The 16,532-nt window shown below is 43.4% G+C and overlaps 1 protein-coding gene across 1 annotated transcript in view; it reads right to left on the bottom strand.

The window, feature by feature from the left end:
• Positions 1-16,225, bottom strand: part of GAN (gigaxonin) — a 33,806-nt gene extending 17,581 nt beyond the window's left edge. Inside the window, exon 1 of the mRNA XM_081871986.1 lies at positions 13,565-16,225. Within this exon, the coding sequence (XP_081728112.1) occupies positions 13,565-13,740 (176 nt within the window). The 5' untranslated portion in view covers positions 13,741-16,225. The remainder of the gene's footprint in view (positions 1-13,564) is intronic.
• Positions 16,226-16,532: the final 307 nt, after the last annotated feature.

Raw genomic sequence — 16,532 nt, 5'->3', positions numbered from 1 at the left:
AGTGTGAGACACTGCTGTCATACACATTGTGAGGTTGTGGGGGGAAATAATCGGAGGGGGGAGAAAAAAGGAGGGGATAAACGTTCATTCTTTTGCTTAGTATACGTGCAGTTTTTGTGTCAGCATTGTGAAGATAGGTCCTTCATTTGTCTGTTTGTTTCTTTGAAGGCGGTGCGAGAGACTGGAGAATCCACAGCTTAGTTGGTTGCATTTAGTCAATTGCAGTGGGTTTTGTTTGTTTGAGCTATACCAGGGTGAGAAGGCTGATTACCAAAGAATTGATGCTTTTGAATTATGGTGCTGGAGGAGACTCTTGAGAGTCCCATGGACTGAAAGAAGATCAAACCTATCCATTCTTAAGGAAATCAGTCCTGAGTGCTCACTGGAAGGACAGATCCTGAAACTGAGGCTCCAATACTTACTAAACGACTAAACAACAACAACAACAACAACAACAACAACAACAACAACAACAACAACAACAACAACATACCAGGGTGAAGGCATCCTCTTTTGTTTGTCCCCTGGTTAGCTTCAATTTGTTGGTTAGCTTTCCTAGTAGGGTTGGACTATGTTTACTCCTAACAGGTCCCTCCAGTGTCTAGTTATGACACTCCTAGCTGCTGAGAGTAAGTGGCTTATGAGCTCTTTGTCATCTGAGTGTGCATTGTTGTCTTGGAAAATGTTTAAAAGGGAAGTTCTGGAGTTGACTGAGCTTGTTGAGGGCTGGAATACCCAGCTCCTGGCAGCCATCAATGAGATCGCACCTAAGCGCCCTCTGCAACCCCGCAGAAACCGGGCTCCCTGGTTTACCGAGGAGCTCCGGAAAATGAAGCGGGACCTCAGACGGCTAGAGCGAGTATGGCGGGGTGCCCGTGACGGAGCTTCAAGAACATCTTATAGGGTTTTTATGAAAACCTACGAGATGGCAGTGAAGGCCGCTAAGAAGTCCTACTTCTCGGCCTCCATTGCATCCGCTAGCTCTCGCCCGGCGCAATTATTTAGTATAATTCGGTCTTTAACGTCCCTCGAAGGACAGCCAAATTTAAATAACAATTTGACACACAGCTGTGAGGCATTTGCGAGCTTTTTTGCGGAGAAGGTCCTGTTGCTCCGCCATGACCTCCCTGCCAATTTGGATACAATAAAGGAACTGGAGGCCCCTCGACTGTCCTCGGGTCCAGTATTGGACCACTTTGACCGGATATCCCCAGCCGATGTGGACAGACTCCTCCGAGCTGGAAAGCCCACCACTTGTCCTCTCGACCCGTGCCCATCCTGGCTGATTAGAGCGTGTCCAAACAAGGTGCGCCCCCCCCCCCGGGGGATAACATCAATTTGTCCCTTGGCACCGGGACATTCCCAGGGGAACTGAAGGAGGCAGTGGTGCGCCCGCTTTTAAAGAAAACATCATTAGATCCCTTAGATCTATCCAATTACCGCCCGGTTTCGAATCTTCCATTCCTGGGTAAGGTGATTGAGAGAGCGGTTGCTGAACAGCTTGGTAGGTTTCTGGATGAAACATCGGCTCTGGATCCATTCCAGTCCGGCTTCCGCGCTGGTCATGGGACCGAGACGGCTCTGGTCGCCCTAACAGATGATCTCCGCAGGCAGCTGGATCGAGGCGGTTCGGGGCTGCTGATTCTTCTAGACCTGTCAGCAGCCTTCGACATGGTCGATCATGAACTCCTGGACCACCGCCTTGCCGACGTGGGGATCCAGGGCACAGTCCTTCAATGGCTGCACTCGTTTCTCTCTGGTCGAGGACAGAGAGTGGCGCTTGGGGGGGAATTGTCATCCCGCCACTCCTTGGTGTGTGGAGTGCCCCAGGGTGCGATACTCTCCCCGATGCTTTTTAACATCTTTATGCACCCCCTCGCCCAGCTTGTCCGGAGTTTTGGGCTGGGCTGCCATCAGTATGCTGATGACACCCAACTCTATCTGTTGATGGATGGCCATCCTGACTCGGCCCCAGACACACTGATCAGATGCTTGGAAGCTGTGGCTGAAGTTAAATCCATCTTTGAAGTTAAATCCTTTGAAGACAGAGGTCCTCTGGCTGGGACGGGACAATATGGGATTGAGGGGGCAACTCCCATCTCTTGCAGGGGTGCAATTAGCGCCAGCACCATCCATTAAGAGTTTGGGTGTAATCTTTGATACCTCCCTCTCCATGGAGGCGCAGATTGCAGCTATAACAAAGGCGGCATTTTTTCATCTCCGCCAAGCTAAGCAGTTGGTTCCTTACCTCTCTCGCCCTGACCTAGCCACTGTGATCCACGCGACGGTCACCTCCAGACTGGATTATTGTAACTCGCTCTACGTGGGGCTGCCCTTGAGACAGACCCAGAAACTCCAGCGGGTGCAGAATGCCGCAGCGAGACTCCTTACGGGGTCTTCGCTGCGAGATCACATTCATCCGGTGCTATACCAGCTGCACTGGCTCCCGGTGGAGTACAGGATCAGGTTTAAGGTGCTGGTTTTAACCTTCAAAGCCCTATACGGCCTAGGACCCTCGTACCTACGGGACCGCCTCTCCTGGTATGCCCCACAGAGGAACTTACGGTCTTCAAATAAAAACATCTTGAAGGTCCCAGGCCACAGAGAGGTTAGGCTGGCCTCAACTAGAGCCAGGGCTTTTTCGGCTGCGGCTCCAACCTGGTGGAACGCTCTGTCACAAGATACAAGGGCCCTGCAGGACTTGACATCTTTCCGCAGGGCCTGCAAGAGAGAGCTATTCCACCAGGCCTTTGGTCAGGGCGCAGCCTGACTCCCTCCTTTGGCAATCTTTACAAAACTTTAGTTTATGGTTGCCATCAATTTTGATTTTAACTAATTTTTATAATGTTTTTATAATGTTGCACTGTTTTAGTGTTGTTAGCCGCCCTGAGTCCGGCTTCGGCTGAGGAGGGTGGGATATAAATAAAAATTATTATTATTATTATTATTATTGCTTCTAGTACCTGCTTTGTTATTTTACAGGTTTCTTGAAGGACTGATGTTCCAAAGGGTTGAATTTGGAGGCATTCCCAACACATGTGGAGGTATGTTCCTGTGGTGATACAATCTCTCCAGCATATAGCTGAAGTTCCTGCATGTATCAGTGCCAGCTTCCCAGATATTAGGTACTATTTATAAATTAGTTTCAAACTGAGTTCCCTTCTTTTGGATGAGATGGACTTAAAAGGGTAGTTTAGACCACAGTTTGGGTAAGGTTTATTTCATAACTTATAGGATGCTCCCATTGGTCTTTGATTGTGTTGAGGAGCTTTGTAGAATCTTGGAGTAGTTTTTTGTACATTGTGGACACCATCCACTTGCTGTGCCCCTCTGCTGTCAGGAGGAGTTTTTCAAAGGTGGTGAGAGGTCTAGTACCTGCTGCTTTGATTGCTGGGCTATTTAAGGAGGTGTGTAGTTGGTGTTGGTTCAACCAGGGTATTTGGGTGTCCCCTAGTTTATCTTGTATTTCTTGTGCTGGTATGGGTTTGTCATTTCTGTAGAAGTCTGTTAGGCGGTGTAAGCCATGGGCTTGCCATGTTTTTGTTGGGAGGCTTTGGGCTGCATGGTGGAAGAGTGGGTGGTGGGTAGGCCTGGACAATGTATCAATACATTGTCCAGGACCAGTTTGAGGGCCAGAATATGATGCCAACTTCATCTGGCAGCATATCATGGGTGAGACTTGCTTGCACCTTACCTTCCTCCACCTGCTTCCTACCTCTGCAAATTGGGTGCTGGCAGCAGAGAGAACTGCAGCGGTTTCACCTAGCGCCCCATAGGGCCGGGGCAATCCTCGGTTGTTCCACCTTCCATGTGCTGGGCGCTGGCAGTGGAGGGAGGAGGCTGCCAAACTGAACAGGTATGGTCAGCACCCCACATGAATGTCCACCCTGCAACATTCATCTAACCCCAGAATCCTTTGCCATGGAGCCCCCTGCATATTGCAGACACTAAAGGCATGAACTTGGAAAACCTGTTGTGCTCACAGCATGAAAATATGGTTATAGCAAATTAGGATAAGAGCAACAGAGAATTTCAATCAAGGCCAAGGGGTACATTCAGTGCAGCTAATGCACTTTCAATGTCATAAGAAAATGGGACTAGGAATTCTGCACAATTAAATGTACAACAAACACAAGACCTGCTTTTCTAGCAGGGCAGGATAAAACAAGAGAGATCAGCTACCACCTTCCTAAATTGACATTCCTTCAATTTGTATGCTGTAATTTCAGGGTCCACCCTGGACATTTTTCACAACTGAAACTGTATATATTACATGCAGGTCTCCCTTTCTGAACACAATGAAATTCCCAGGAAATCATTCATTAGGCGAGTGTTCACATAACGAGCTGACAATTTCCATTATTTCCTGTGGGAACATTTCTAATCCGTTATTTGTCCAATCTCCCCCTCTTTCATGGTTTCTTTCTGAAATGGCTGCCACTGACCAGCAAGGAACAAAAGTTTATGTTCAAAAGTAATCCTGAACAAATGTTCTTAGCTATCATACCAACTTTTAAAGGATAAATATGGGGAGATATGTTTATCTTTCAGATATTAATGCAAATTTGGATAACTAGCTCAAATAAAAAGGGTCTGTGTTCATTAAACAAACCGCTACACAAAACCTCTGATCTATTAAGTTTTTTTTAAAGTAAACATGATATTTGGGAGTTTAAACTGCAACAGCCTACAAATCACATTAAAAAACCAAAATACAACCTAGTATGCCAAGATGTAACAGAAATGGTAATTCCACATATAAAGGCAGAAGGGAATGTGCTAACCCATGTTGCCTAACACTTCCATTAGCCAAAAACACTCAAAGTAACAGCACGACTACCATTATTACTCACCCAGTTATGTTCTTACATAATCTCCAGAACTGAATTTAAATCTCACTCAGTCATTAAAATTAGGAGCCAAGTGATGCACACCACCAAATTTATGCAATGACTAAGGAGCTTTAGTCATCTGTCTTCTCACAAGCTTCAATAAAAACCAATCAAAATGCTATAAAAATCAGACAATGCCAAGTAGAAAGAAGAAAGAAGTCTGAGACAGAATAGGCAGGCCCACACCCTCTTTCAGCCACAGCAGATAGCAACAACTTTAGATCTATTTATGGTTCTTTTATGTTAGTAGTTTTTAACCAAGTCTTCTAGGAAAACATTTGTACATCAGAAATAACAAGTTTACAGCACAATTACTCAAGAATCATTTGAGCCTTTTGGGCTAACAACAGGACAAAAACATTACATTAAGATGTAGAAATATTAAAACTATATTTAGAATTTAGAATTGTAATCCAAACAGTCTCACGATAAATCAGTGGGAACCCATGTTACTCTGCTCTACAGACCCACACCTAACAGAAATAGGCCAAGTAAAAAGAAAAGAAAAAAATTGAAAGTCACCCACCCACCCCCAGACAAGGCTCTCTATGGATATGCTAATATGCCAACTCACTGGCACACTCAGTGTATCCAAGTCATATCAAACATATTTCCATTTTCTCAGAATACTTGAAGCACTGATTTAATATATGGCTAGATGTCTTATAAAATGAAAGAGAATGGTTCTTATTATATCTTGGCTATCTGAATAGTTTACACAAGATAAAAATAGCTTGAATTGTATTCTACTTGCCAACCACTAAACTCATACCTGCCCCTTTAGGATGTATGGCAATACAGTAGTACCTCGGGTTACATACACTTCAGGTTACAGACTCTGCTAACCCAGAAATAGTACCTCGGGTTAAGAACTTTGCTTCAGGATGAGAACAGAAATCGCGTGCTGGCGGCGCAGCGGCAGTGGGAGGCCCCATTAGCTAAAGTGGTGCTTCAGGTTAAGAACAGTTTCAGGTTAAGAAAAGACCTCCAGAACAAATTAAGTACTTAACCCGAGGTACCACTGTACTAATAATTAGCATCTGTATAGCACATTTGAATGTTCAAAGCACTCTACACACATTAGTTTCTTATAATTTTTACCACCCAGGGAGGCCCATTCTGTTTTGCCGCCTGAGAAAAAAGGGAAAGATGCCCCCCACTCCGCCGAAGACTTGCTTACTGGTGTCACACAGCTGGGGCTTCTGGCAAGAATCATGGAACTCTTGTGAGATCTCATTGGAAGCCGCCACTGCAGCTGCACAACCCCAGCAGAGGCGGGAGGGACACCACCGCACAGGATTCTGCTGCCCAATGCAATTGCTTCAGTCTGCCTCATGGGCAGGCCAGCCCTATTACCACTACACAACAAAAGGTAGGCTAGCATTATTACAGTGGTACCTCGGGTTAAGTACTATTTCTGGGTTAGCGGAGTCTGTAACCTGAAGTGTATGTAACCCGAGGTACCACTGTATTCTCATATTGAAGATAGGGAGCAGAGGTCATGGGAGAGTGAATTTGTGGTAGAGATGAAACTAGAACCTGGGACTTACTCACTGGCTGTGTTTGTACCTTCACACTAGGCCAAACCATGGAGTAGTACAAACATGCTCATTCTGGAAAAGGAGATCACATTTGTTTTACTCCTCCCTGGGCTTTTTAGGCCAGCATAACACAACAACTAAGCCCAAGTATTGTCTGAACCCAGGATCATGGTGATGAACTCTCCTTCTTAACCATCATCTGTAGCCAAGTTTTCTTCTATTGTTAAGCAGGAGAGAAAACCCACAGCTTTGGACAGCACACTAAAGCCAAACTTTGGGCTTAGCTGTTGTCTTGTGCTGACCTAGAGTCAGATTCCAGGGAGGAACAACGCTGGTGTGAGCTCCTCTCCGGGAGCCAACACATTAGCACAGTCATGGTAAGTCAAATTCTTTCTTACTGCAACATATGAACCAGGACTGTTATTTTGGGTTGGATGATATGGTCATATTATCTTGGATACAAAGGGAGGCTGTTATAGCCATAAAAAAACCCTTAATGGTTGCTTACTCAATCTAGATCCAGCATTAATCCACAGGTGACTAATCCATACATCATTTTTCTGACTATTCCAAGTCATTCACAGGTACACATACTTCTCTACAAAACTGCGAGCTACATCAACCTTTCCCTTTGTTTTTTTCAAAAACAGTAACAAACACACATTCCAAAGTTCACGGATCTTGGGATGAAGAGAAGGTGTTCTTTTTAAAAAAGTCATTGCCAGTTGTTCTTGATTCTCTTTTGACTCACTTCCGTTTCTGAATCAAAAATTTAAATGTAAACAAATCCAAGGTAAATTCAGGGGTGTTGCCCAGGATGCCTAACAGTATAAATAAGTGCTTCAATTAAAAATGATAATGTCTTATTACTGCTGCTGTTGTTATTATTATTAATAATAATTTATTTATACCCGGCCTTTTCCCTGACGGGACTCAAGGCATCTTACAAATAACAACAAGAATTGCCATGAACATAGAAAACCAATCACTGAAACAGTTAAACGTTAATAGAATTAAAACTATATACATATATAAAATCTGTTTAAAACATACAAATAATTACAATAAAAGCAGCATGGCACCAGCCCTTTCATTAAAAGCAGTCAATTCTTCCCAGCTGAATTTGAAAACTGTTGTTCTGCATCTTTTACCAGCATCTTTGCAAACCTAGCCATTACAGTATCATAAGTACAGACATATCTCTGGCAAGTCCTTATGATTTCTAGCAACTGTGCAGCTGGGATTGGTTCTCAGGCAATTTTAATTCTCATTCTTGTCCCCTTGCTTCAGGCAACAGGCTTTTTGTCTGGTTCTGGCCTCTCCCTTTCTTAATTAGACATGTGGGCTGACATTCATTTTTCATCCATCAGCATTTCCATTTCCCCATTATGTCTAGGGGCACATTGCATATACTTTAGCAAAATGCCCTATTATAAAACATATCTTCAGGAGGAAGAGTTTCCTTACACAGAATCCTGATGCATTAATAGGAAACCCTGGTTTTGGTTTCAAATATGCATAATGGATTTCACTGCAAAAATACCCTCTAAATTATGCACAGTTATATTTATTAAACCAGCTGTACCAGAATACAATAACCATCTAAATAAACCCCTTCCTTATAATTTAGTAACATCTATAAAACACTAATTTTTATAATCTATTCAGAAATCTTATTTATGAAATGGGAAAAGAAAACTCTGAACTAACTTGAAAATGCAGAGGTTTTCTCCTAGCCTGGGTCCTCTGCAGATAGAATCATAGAACTGTAGAGCTGGAATGGACCTTGAGGGTCATCTAGTCCAACCCCTGCAATGCAGGAACCTCAACTAACACATCCATGACAGATGGCAATCCAACCTCTGCTTAAAAACCTCCAGGGAAGGAGAGACTACAAGCTTCCAAAGGAGTCTGTTCCTGAGTGCACTCAAGATGTATTGAGCCTTTAAAGGACATTGTAAATATAAATGATGTACAGTAAAGTGAAACTTAAAATAAATAAATAAATCATATGCTGTATTTCTGTTAGCCACAAACAATTAAGGAATAGGTCCTCTGCTAGGCCAAAATACTATTTACTGTTCAATGAAATTTGCTTTAGTTTAGCTACTTTCCATTTTTACAGCAGGTCAAATTACATGTTATGGTAAGCACCTATTTTTAGAAAAAGTAGCTACACAGGTCCTAGATCTGGGCTGGGACTGCAGCCCATGATAAGGGGTTAATCCTTTCCTCTCACACCATTTCCATCTGAAAATCCCAGCCCAGCCCCACTACTACACGCAGCAGAAAGCACCTTCAGGAGAAGTAGCAGAGGTGAATGGTTTTGTAAAGGTGTGGCACTGAGGGGAACAGGGTTGAAAGCTCTTCTTTGCATTCCTGATTAGGTTCCCCAACAGTTTCTTTTCTTAAAACTACTGGCAGTGATAAAAACACTTAAAAATGTACACCTAGCATCATCTAACATGCAGTTTGACTAAAAATATGCACTTTTGTTCCCTTTCCAGATACCATTCCAAATTTAAAACAACAAACCCTATGCATTAAAAAACACTTGCACACTCCTGCACCCATAATACCTGATTCAATGAAAAAGATCTTATCTTGTCCTTCTCAAATTCTCTGGAACAAATGTGGATACAAATGCTTACAACCATCTACAAATATTTTATTTGTTGTTCCTATTATTGTCCCTAAAACTATTGTGTGTGTTGTGACAATAAAAAAACTACAGAACTCTTTATTTCACTAGGCATCAATACTTTAGCTCACTAAGGCTAAAGCTGAACAAGTCCCACTAGATAAACTAACTTTTCATGTTTCTGAGCCAGTTGTTCATGTTTTCTGGACCAATACAGATTACAGTGGTACTTCTGGTTACGAACTTAATTCGTTCTGGAGTCCGTTCTTAACCCGAAACTGTTCTTAACCCAAGGCACGCTTATGCTAATGGGGCTTCCCGTTGCCACCACACCGCTGATGCGCAATTTCTGTTCTCATCATGGGGCCAAGTGCTCAACCCAAGGTACTACTTCCGGATCAGCAGACTTTGTAACCCTAAGTATTTGTAACCCGAAGCATTTGTAACCCGAGGTACCACTGTATAGAGACATGTTTTTATATATTGTTATAATTCATTATCGGATTATTTCTATCTGATGCTAAAAATACTGTCAATTAAAAGACTGCCTATGCTAGGCACAATGTTTTTGATTTCTCCAGTGAACTCAAACTACATGCTACCACAGTGGTTAAGGATTAGCAACTGAGGCTTTAGAAGACACCCAAATACTGTTTAATACTAGTTGCATACTAGTGCATTTAAAATGCAGCAAGGTTGTTTCCTCCTGCTTAATTTCAAGTCTCACTGACATGCTGCTGTACACACCAGAGAGGGGGCAGGGATGTCTTCACCTAGTGCGTGTTACCCATTTATTTCTCCATGCCTGCAACACACACCCCAACCTCCTATTCATGAAGCTGTCATCTGTGCATGCACAATGGCTGTCTCAAATGTACACACCTCTGTTTAACAGCTGGTTTGAGTGGAAATGCACCAAACCGGAGTATTTCTCAAGAATCTACAAAACAGATATGGATTGTGACTGATGTCATATGTACACAGCTTTAAACACTGGCAGTAGGAATGCACTAGAGGCAGAATTATCGGTAATGTGCACATGGCCTCAGTATCTAGGCTGCATATTCATTGGCCATCAGCATAACATGACATCAAATGTGTTGGCAACAAATCTAAATAATTTTAAAGCAAGCTTCTTCTTTTTCTACACTTAAACCAATAAAGGAGGATAGTAACTGCCCTATAAGCTGCCAGAACCATAAACTATGTGATGAAATGTCAGTTGTCAAAATACCAATATTTAACAAAGCTTATTTGTCATAACACTTCAAAAAGATGCAAAGTGGCTTCAATGCAAATTATGCAAAGAGTGATGATTAAATATCCAGCATGCATTTGATCTGAAACTACTTATCAAAGTAGGGAGAGCAGAGAACAATCTAATGCTGAAAATGTTGTGGACAGGCCTTTCCTGCTCGGTCAGGCAGCTGAAGATGATGAGCTTATTTGTTAGTTCATCACAAGAAGGAAATAACAAAGCACCACACTCTCTCTCTAAGGGTGTCACTGTATTGTGTAAACACCAAATTGCATATTATAATGAAGGATATCATTTTAAAGTTAAAATGTCCAGTCAGCTTTTAGACAGGTGTGTGTTGTTTTATTTAAAGCATATTTAAAGCATATATTTAAAATGAAGCACAGGAAGTACATAGTTAACATTATAAAGACAGCAACTTTAGCCTTATGCATAAGTAGTGCATTTGCAAGATATATGTAACAAATTGTGAAACTCCCATCTCTACTATTTATTGTCAGTCTTAATAATGTCAGTTCTATATACATGAAAGAACTTTTTAGCACACAAAGCATGAATCCCCCAGGTGGCTGCCTTTCAGTTAGTTGCTAACCAATAATTTCAAAACCACTGCTCACCATGAAAACTGCCATTTTTTATTTTTGCAAGAATCTGTTTATCAAACAGGGATTGATGACAGTGATGTCAATAAGTAATGTTGCTAAACAAAGAAATTATACTTCCTGTATTCCTTTCTAGCGAAAGGAAACATAAGTGGCTTGGGAGCACGAATTTGGCAATAACCTCCTGACTATGGCAAGCACTCACCCCCAGAAGCTACACACCTGTGGAATTGGTCCAAGTCTAGGCTTCTGCCTCCCTTTCTGAATCATAAAGCACAGCTACATGCTTTCTCCTGTTTACAGCACAATGAGATTAATGCGCTTTAAAGTAGTTCAGAAATTTTTAAAGGGCATGCAATACAAGATGGGGTCAAAATGACAGCGCTGAGCTATACAACTCTGTGGGTCTGTGTATGGACCTAGTTGGTGTTTTATTAAAACAGTCAGGACTTTGTCTGCACTTTTTAATCTATTCTCTTTCTATTGTTGAGGAAATGTGTGGATAAGAGGGAAACAGCAGGCCAGGGCAGGGCTGGAGAGAGAAAAAGAGAAAAGGGAGTGAGCAGCTAGGTTGTTAGCTAACCAACTGGGTCAACAAGAAATGAGAAAACCCATGAAAGCTAATAACGAGAAAGATCTGAATCCATAATGTGGTGGCTAGTTAATAGTCTTGTTCCTGTTACAGACAGCTCCTTTTGCTGTTTTAATCATTCATATACTCTTATCTACTTTCCCATAAACCATGGTCCCTGGGCATAGTATGGAGGGAGACTGAGCAGTATGTTTGCTGAAGCTAAGCAGGTCTGGGCCTGGTCAGTGTCTGGATGAGAGAGAAAGTTTAGGAACTGCAGGTCTCACTTTAGTTCTTTTGCAAAGCACTGTGACTCAATGGAAGAGCATCTTCAGCTTGAAACCCAATGGAGTTGCTGCCAGTCAATGTAGACAGTATTGAGCCAGATAAGCCTATGGTCTGTCTAAGGCAGCTTCCTATGTTTTACAATGGAAGGAGGTAACAACCCACGCCCCCTGTTTTCATTAATTCTTTGGCATGCAGCTGCAGCATTCATATATCAAATAAATGTTCTCTCTAATGGAACCCCAGTATTGTGGGGACTTGTAAAGGATTAACTAAGTGTACATCCCAAGATTACTAAATATGGTCTGCTTATCTGTAAGGAGTATTAACTATCCAGAGTGGTTAAGAGAGTTAAAAAAAATATTCCACCTTTTAAATGCATGCTTAAGGGAAAACAAGCCAGGAAACACTTTCTGTCTGTCATAAACAGTAGCAGCTTTTGTTTTGTTTTGTTTTTTAAAAAGCTGGCAACACAGTTTCAAGAATAAGTCTTTGTTCTGTCAAAAGATATTGGGCTCAGCCATGGCACACAGCATTTAATAAGGAGTGATGGGGTTCAAGCCATCTTGGGAGTCTTAGTTCTTCAATCCTGAAGATGTGTTTGTGGAGGGTTGCAATTCATCAGTATAGAGGATAATTCATCAGTGGTACCTCGGGTTACAGACGCTTCAGGTTACAGACACCACTAACCCAGAAATATTACCCCGGGTTAAGAATTTTGCTTCAGGATGAGAACAGAAATCGCGTGGTGGCTAAAGTGGTACCTCAGGTTAAGAACAGTTTCAGGTTAAGAAAGGACCTCCGGAATGAATTAAGTTCTTAACCTGAGGTACCACTGTATACCAATCATATCTAAATGAGACCTCCATTTTTTCATAAAAAGTATGTTCTCGGCATACACACACACAAAAAAAATTAGAGATGGCCATCACTACCATCACCTACTTTTGAATTTCCAAGGCAACTAACTGAAAGCTGTTGTCAACGATGGTCAAGAAGCTACATGCCTCTGCGAAGCTCACAAGCAGCAACACATTTTAAGAAACCATGATGAATCCTGCTAGAAAGATCAGGACTTGCAGGTCAAGTTTCCAGAAGCCTCTGGTTGTTACGGTTGGAAATGCTGTGCTTGATAGACCCACCCTGGTTTCATCCAGCAAGGCTCTCCTGCTGTCCTTAGCAAGTATTGCCTTAAGCTACAATTGGAAGTCCTGGTCCAACAAACCAACTGTTTGATTCTTAAAACAAACCGTGTTTTTTAAACAACAGGTGCTACCTGCCAGGTTCCCAGAGACATCTCACCACCCCCTGTTGCTGACAGGAGAGCAGGACCAAGGACTCCTAGGGCTCAAGTTCCTTACTGAGGAGCAGACTTTCATATTTATTGTGTTTACATCCTAACCTTTTCTCCAAGGAGTCCACTGCGGCCTACATGGTTCACCTCTCCCCAAAATTTATCCTCACCACCTTGTGAAGTAGCTTCGGCTGACTGCTCCAATGTCACCCGCGGTGCTTCGCGGCCAAATGGGGATCTGGACGCGGGTCCCGCCCCCCCCGCCCTCAATTTTAGGCGGCCGCTCTAACCGCTACACCGCACTGCCTCGAGCCGAGCTTGCCAGCTAATTCCGAGATGGTGGTAATAACGACAAGAATGACACGCGTGTGTTGCGCATGTGCAGCCAGGAAATGCTCTCCCCTCCAAACACACCCGCCTGGTGCACTCTGCACATGCTCGTGGGGTTAAGTAAGACCCAAGGACGAGGCCGTGCCTCACCTGATGTAAGGGCTGGCGGCCGCCAGGATGTTGGTCTGCACCGGGATCTCCTCGCCCTCCAGCACCAGATGGGCGTCGCAGAAGCGGCCCTCCTCGCGGAAGGAGCTCAGCGCCCTCAGGAGCCGGGCCGGGTGCTGGGGGTCCGACACGGCGCTGCCCGCCGCCCCGCTCGACATCGCGGCGTCCCCAACCGGACGGAGCCCAATTCTTAGCAGCAGGAGTTAAGGGGGGGGGGTGGTCGCCGATGCCGCCGCCCCCTCTTCTCCCTTCGCGCCTTTTCCTTCTCTCCTCAGGGGCCTGACTCCGCCAGGCCAAGGCGGCCTTTCTCCGCTGCTGCTGCTCCTCCTCCTCCTCCTCACGCGCCCAGCAGGCCGAAGCTGCCTCCGCGCCTCGCGTCCGCTCTCTCGCCTCAGCCGCTCTCCGGCTCCTCGCATCCGAGCCGGTCCCCCACCATACATCCCAGCTCCGGCTCCGGCCTTGACATCATATCCTCGCGCCGGCCCATCCCGGCTCCGCCTGCCGGAGAGGAGGAGCCGCCACCGCCGGTGGGATGGAGGGGAAGGAACTGGGCAGCCGCGATTATCCCCTCCAGGCTGGACGAAACGGACGGCATGGGTCATGAACACCACGCGGGATGACAGCAACAACAACAAAAACATACGCTTTATCCTCTATACTGGCATGCGCGCAAAGCAGGGCGGGCGCTCTGCTTATGCTCAGAGGCACCAAGGCGGCTCGCCATCTGCCTTGCGTTGAGCTTGCTCATTTAGGTTATGGGGGCGCGCGCCATAACCTATGGCCCTCTGAACGTTGCTGAATTACAATTGCCCAATTGACTAATTTAGCTTAAAAACTACTGTAAACAGTTAAAATTGTGAGTAGGGTTAGAATAACACTTGTAGTTTGATGGTGGATTTTGGATATAATATAAATGAAGATTTGGGTTATTGTAAAAGATGCAGGAGGAAATGATTAACAATAGGACCCACAAAGGGGAGGAGGGAAGTCCAGGAGATTCTATGGAATCTTGCCTTTCTGTTGTATGTTGGATATGTGATCGTAAAACTGTAATTTGAAAAACCAAATGAATTATAAATATATAAATTACAAATACAATTGCCCCTGAGGCCGTGTTTGTGAGATTGATGGGAGCCCAGCAACATCCGGGGAGCCATAGGCTATTATTTATTTATTGTAGGTGTTTCTATACTGCTTAATATTCAGAATCTCTAAGGGGTGTAAGATTAGCCAGCCATGCCCAAACTCCTGATGTGTGGAGTGAGTGGAAGATACACTCTGAACATGCTCACAGCATTAAGCAACAAATAATGTTCAGAGATTTGCAGCACAAACCTATGCATATTTACTTGTAAGTATTCCCCAGTGAACTTAATACGATGTACTTCTAATTGTGCATAGGAGTGTGTTGTTATATGCTGAGACTATGCATGTATTCTTTGGAAGAATGCTATTGTAAACATCAGACCTGGATTAAATGGTGCCTGGTGTCTTCAGCACCTTCATCCATTTGCTCGACTTTATTTCAGAGTTGGATCCATGTTTTGTATGCATGATTTATCTTGTCATGTAAGACAATAATTTTTCATGCTAAAGTTATAAAAATCTGTATTGTGTGGCATAAACCACTCCATTTCATCACATAAACGGTGGTGAACATTGCCACACAAAACTCCTACTATTTCCCAGGTTAACGGTGCTGCAAACAGATTTTTTAAACATAGAAATGAGTGCTAGTTCCATTAGATTCCTCTAGATTTCCAAATGTGACTTTAGCATCATGTGAAATATAAGATAAGATAAAATGCAGAAATCGTCAGGTAAGTAAATGTTGGAAAAATTGAATAAAGTGCTGTCTGAATGCAGCCCAAGTAATTTCACAGTAGACTCATTGAAATGAATTAACAAGTTCATTCTTTTCAGTGGGTGCATTCTGCCTGGGACATAGTTGAATACAACCCAATTATTACACTGGCCCCAACCAGAAGTTGGGCATTTAGTATTGCTGATCCCATTCTGTGGAACATGCTTCAAAGAGACATTTGGCAGACATCTCTTAAGATTTTTTATTATGTGGACAGGCCTATGCAGCCGATTAAACTTTTCTTGAGTAGCCAGTCTTTTTAATGATTGTTTTGTGCTGTTTTTATTGGTTTAAAAATGTTTTTACAATTCTGTACACAGCCCTGATGTTTTATGAAAGGGTGGTACATATGTAAATAAAACCTGTGTTTGCATTTGGACATGTAGGCCCATACTGAAACTTGTACACATAAAGGAGGAGGGATGCAATCCTCACCCTCAGGCTCATTCCCAAACATCAAAAGCCAGGGGATATTGTTGTTGCCCAGGTGAAGTCAGAAAAGGAAGCCTTATATTACATTTCTAAAGCCAGTGGCCTGCATGGGTGCGTTGGAAGTCCAGGAAGCATTTGCTACCCTTGGAATGCTGTAACTCACAGGCCTTGTACCTTGACACATGGGCAACAATGCAGAGATTTGCAGGTTCTTAGTGCTAGTTCTGGCAGCTATCACCATAGTGCACCTAGAAGTTGATGTGGAGTGATTTAAAGTTTTACTTTTTGTACCGTTTTTATATTTTATTTTGCTTGTAAGCTCCTTTGGAAAGGCATTTCCCCAGAAAACCAGCCTAAAAATATTAATAAAAAGAACAATTAAATAAATCCTAAGGCTCATCCCATATCATGGTGGGGACTATTTTTTAGCCCAAGGGCCACATTTCATTCTGGAAAACTTTTATGGGGGTCACAAAACCTTTGTGAGGCCAGTGACAAAAATGAGTAGAATAATTAATGTAAATTTGGCTTTGTACGGAAGACTGGTTTCTACACACTCACACTCACACTCACGCCTGTCTTCCATCCAAGCAAGCAAGAGCCATTATCAGAGATAGAGGACATGTTGCAGCTAACCAAAAACACCCAAGGATG

This window comes from Podarcis erhardii (genome assembly GCF_964252035.2).
Source record: "Podarcis erhardii genome assembly, chromosome: 7".
Taxonomy (NCBI): Eukaryota; Metazoa; Chordata; class Lepidosauria; order Squamata; family Lacertidae; genus Podarcis; species Podarcis erhardii.
This window is presented reverse-complemented; position numbering and strand designations above follow the sequence as displayed.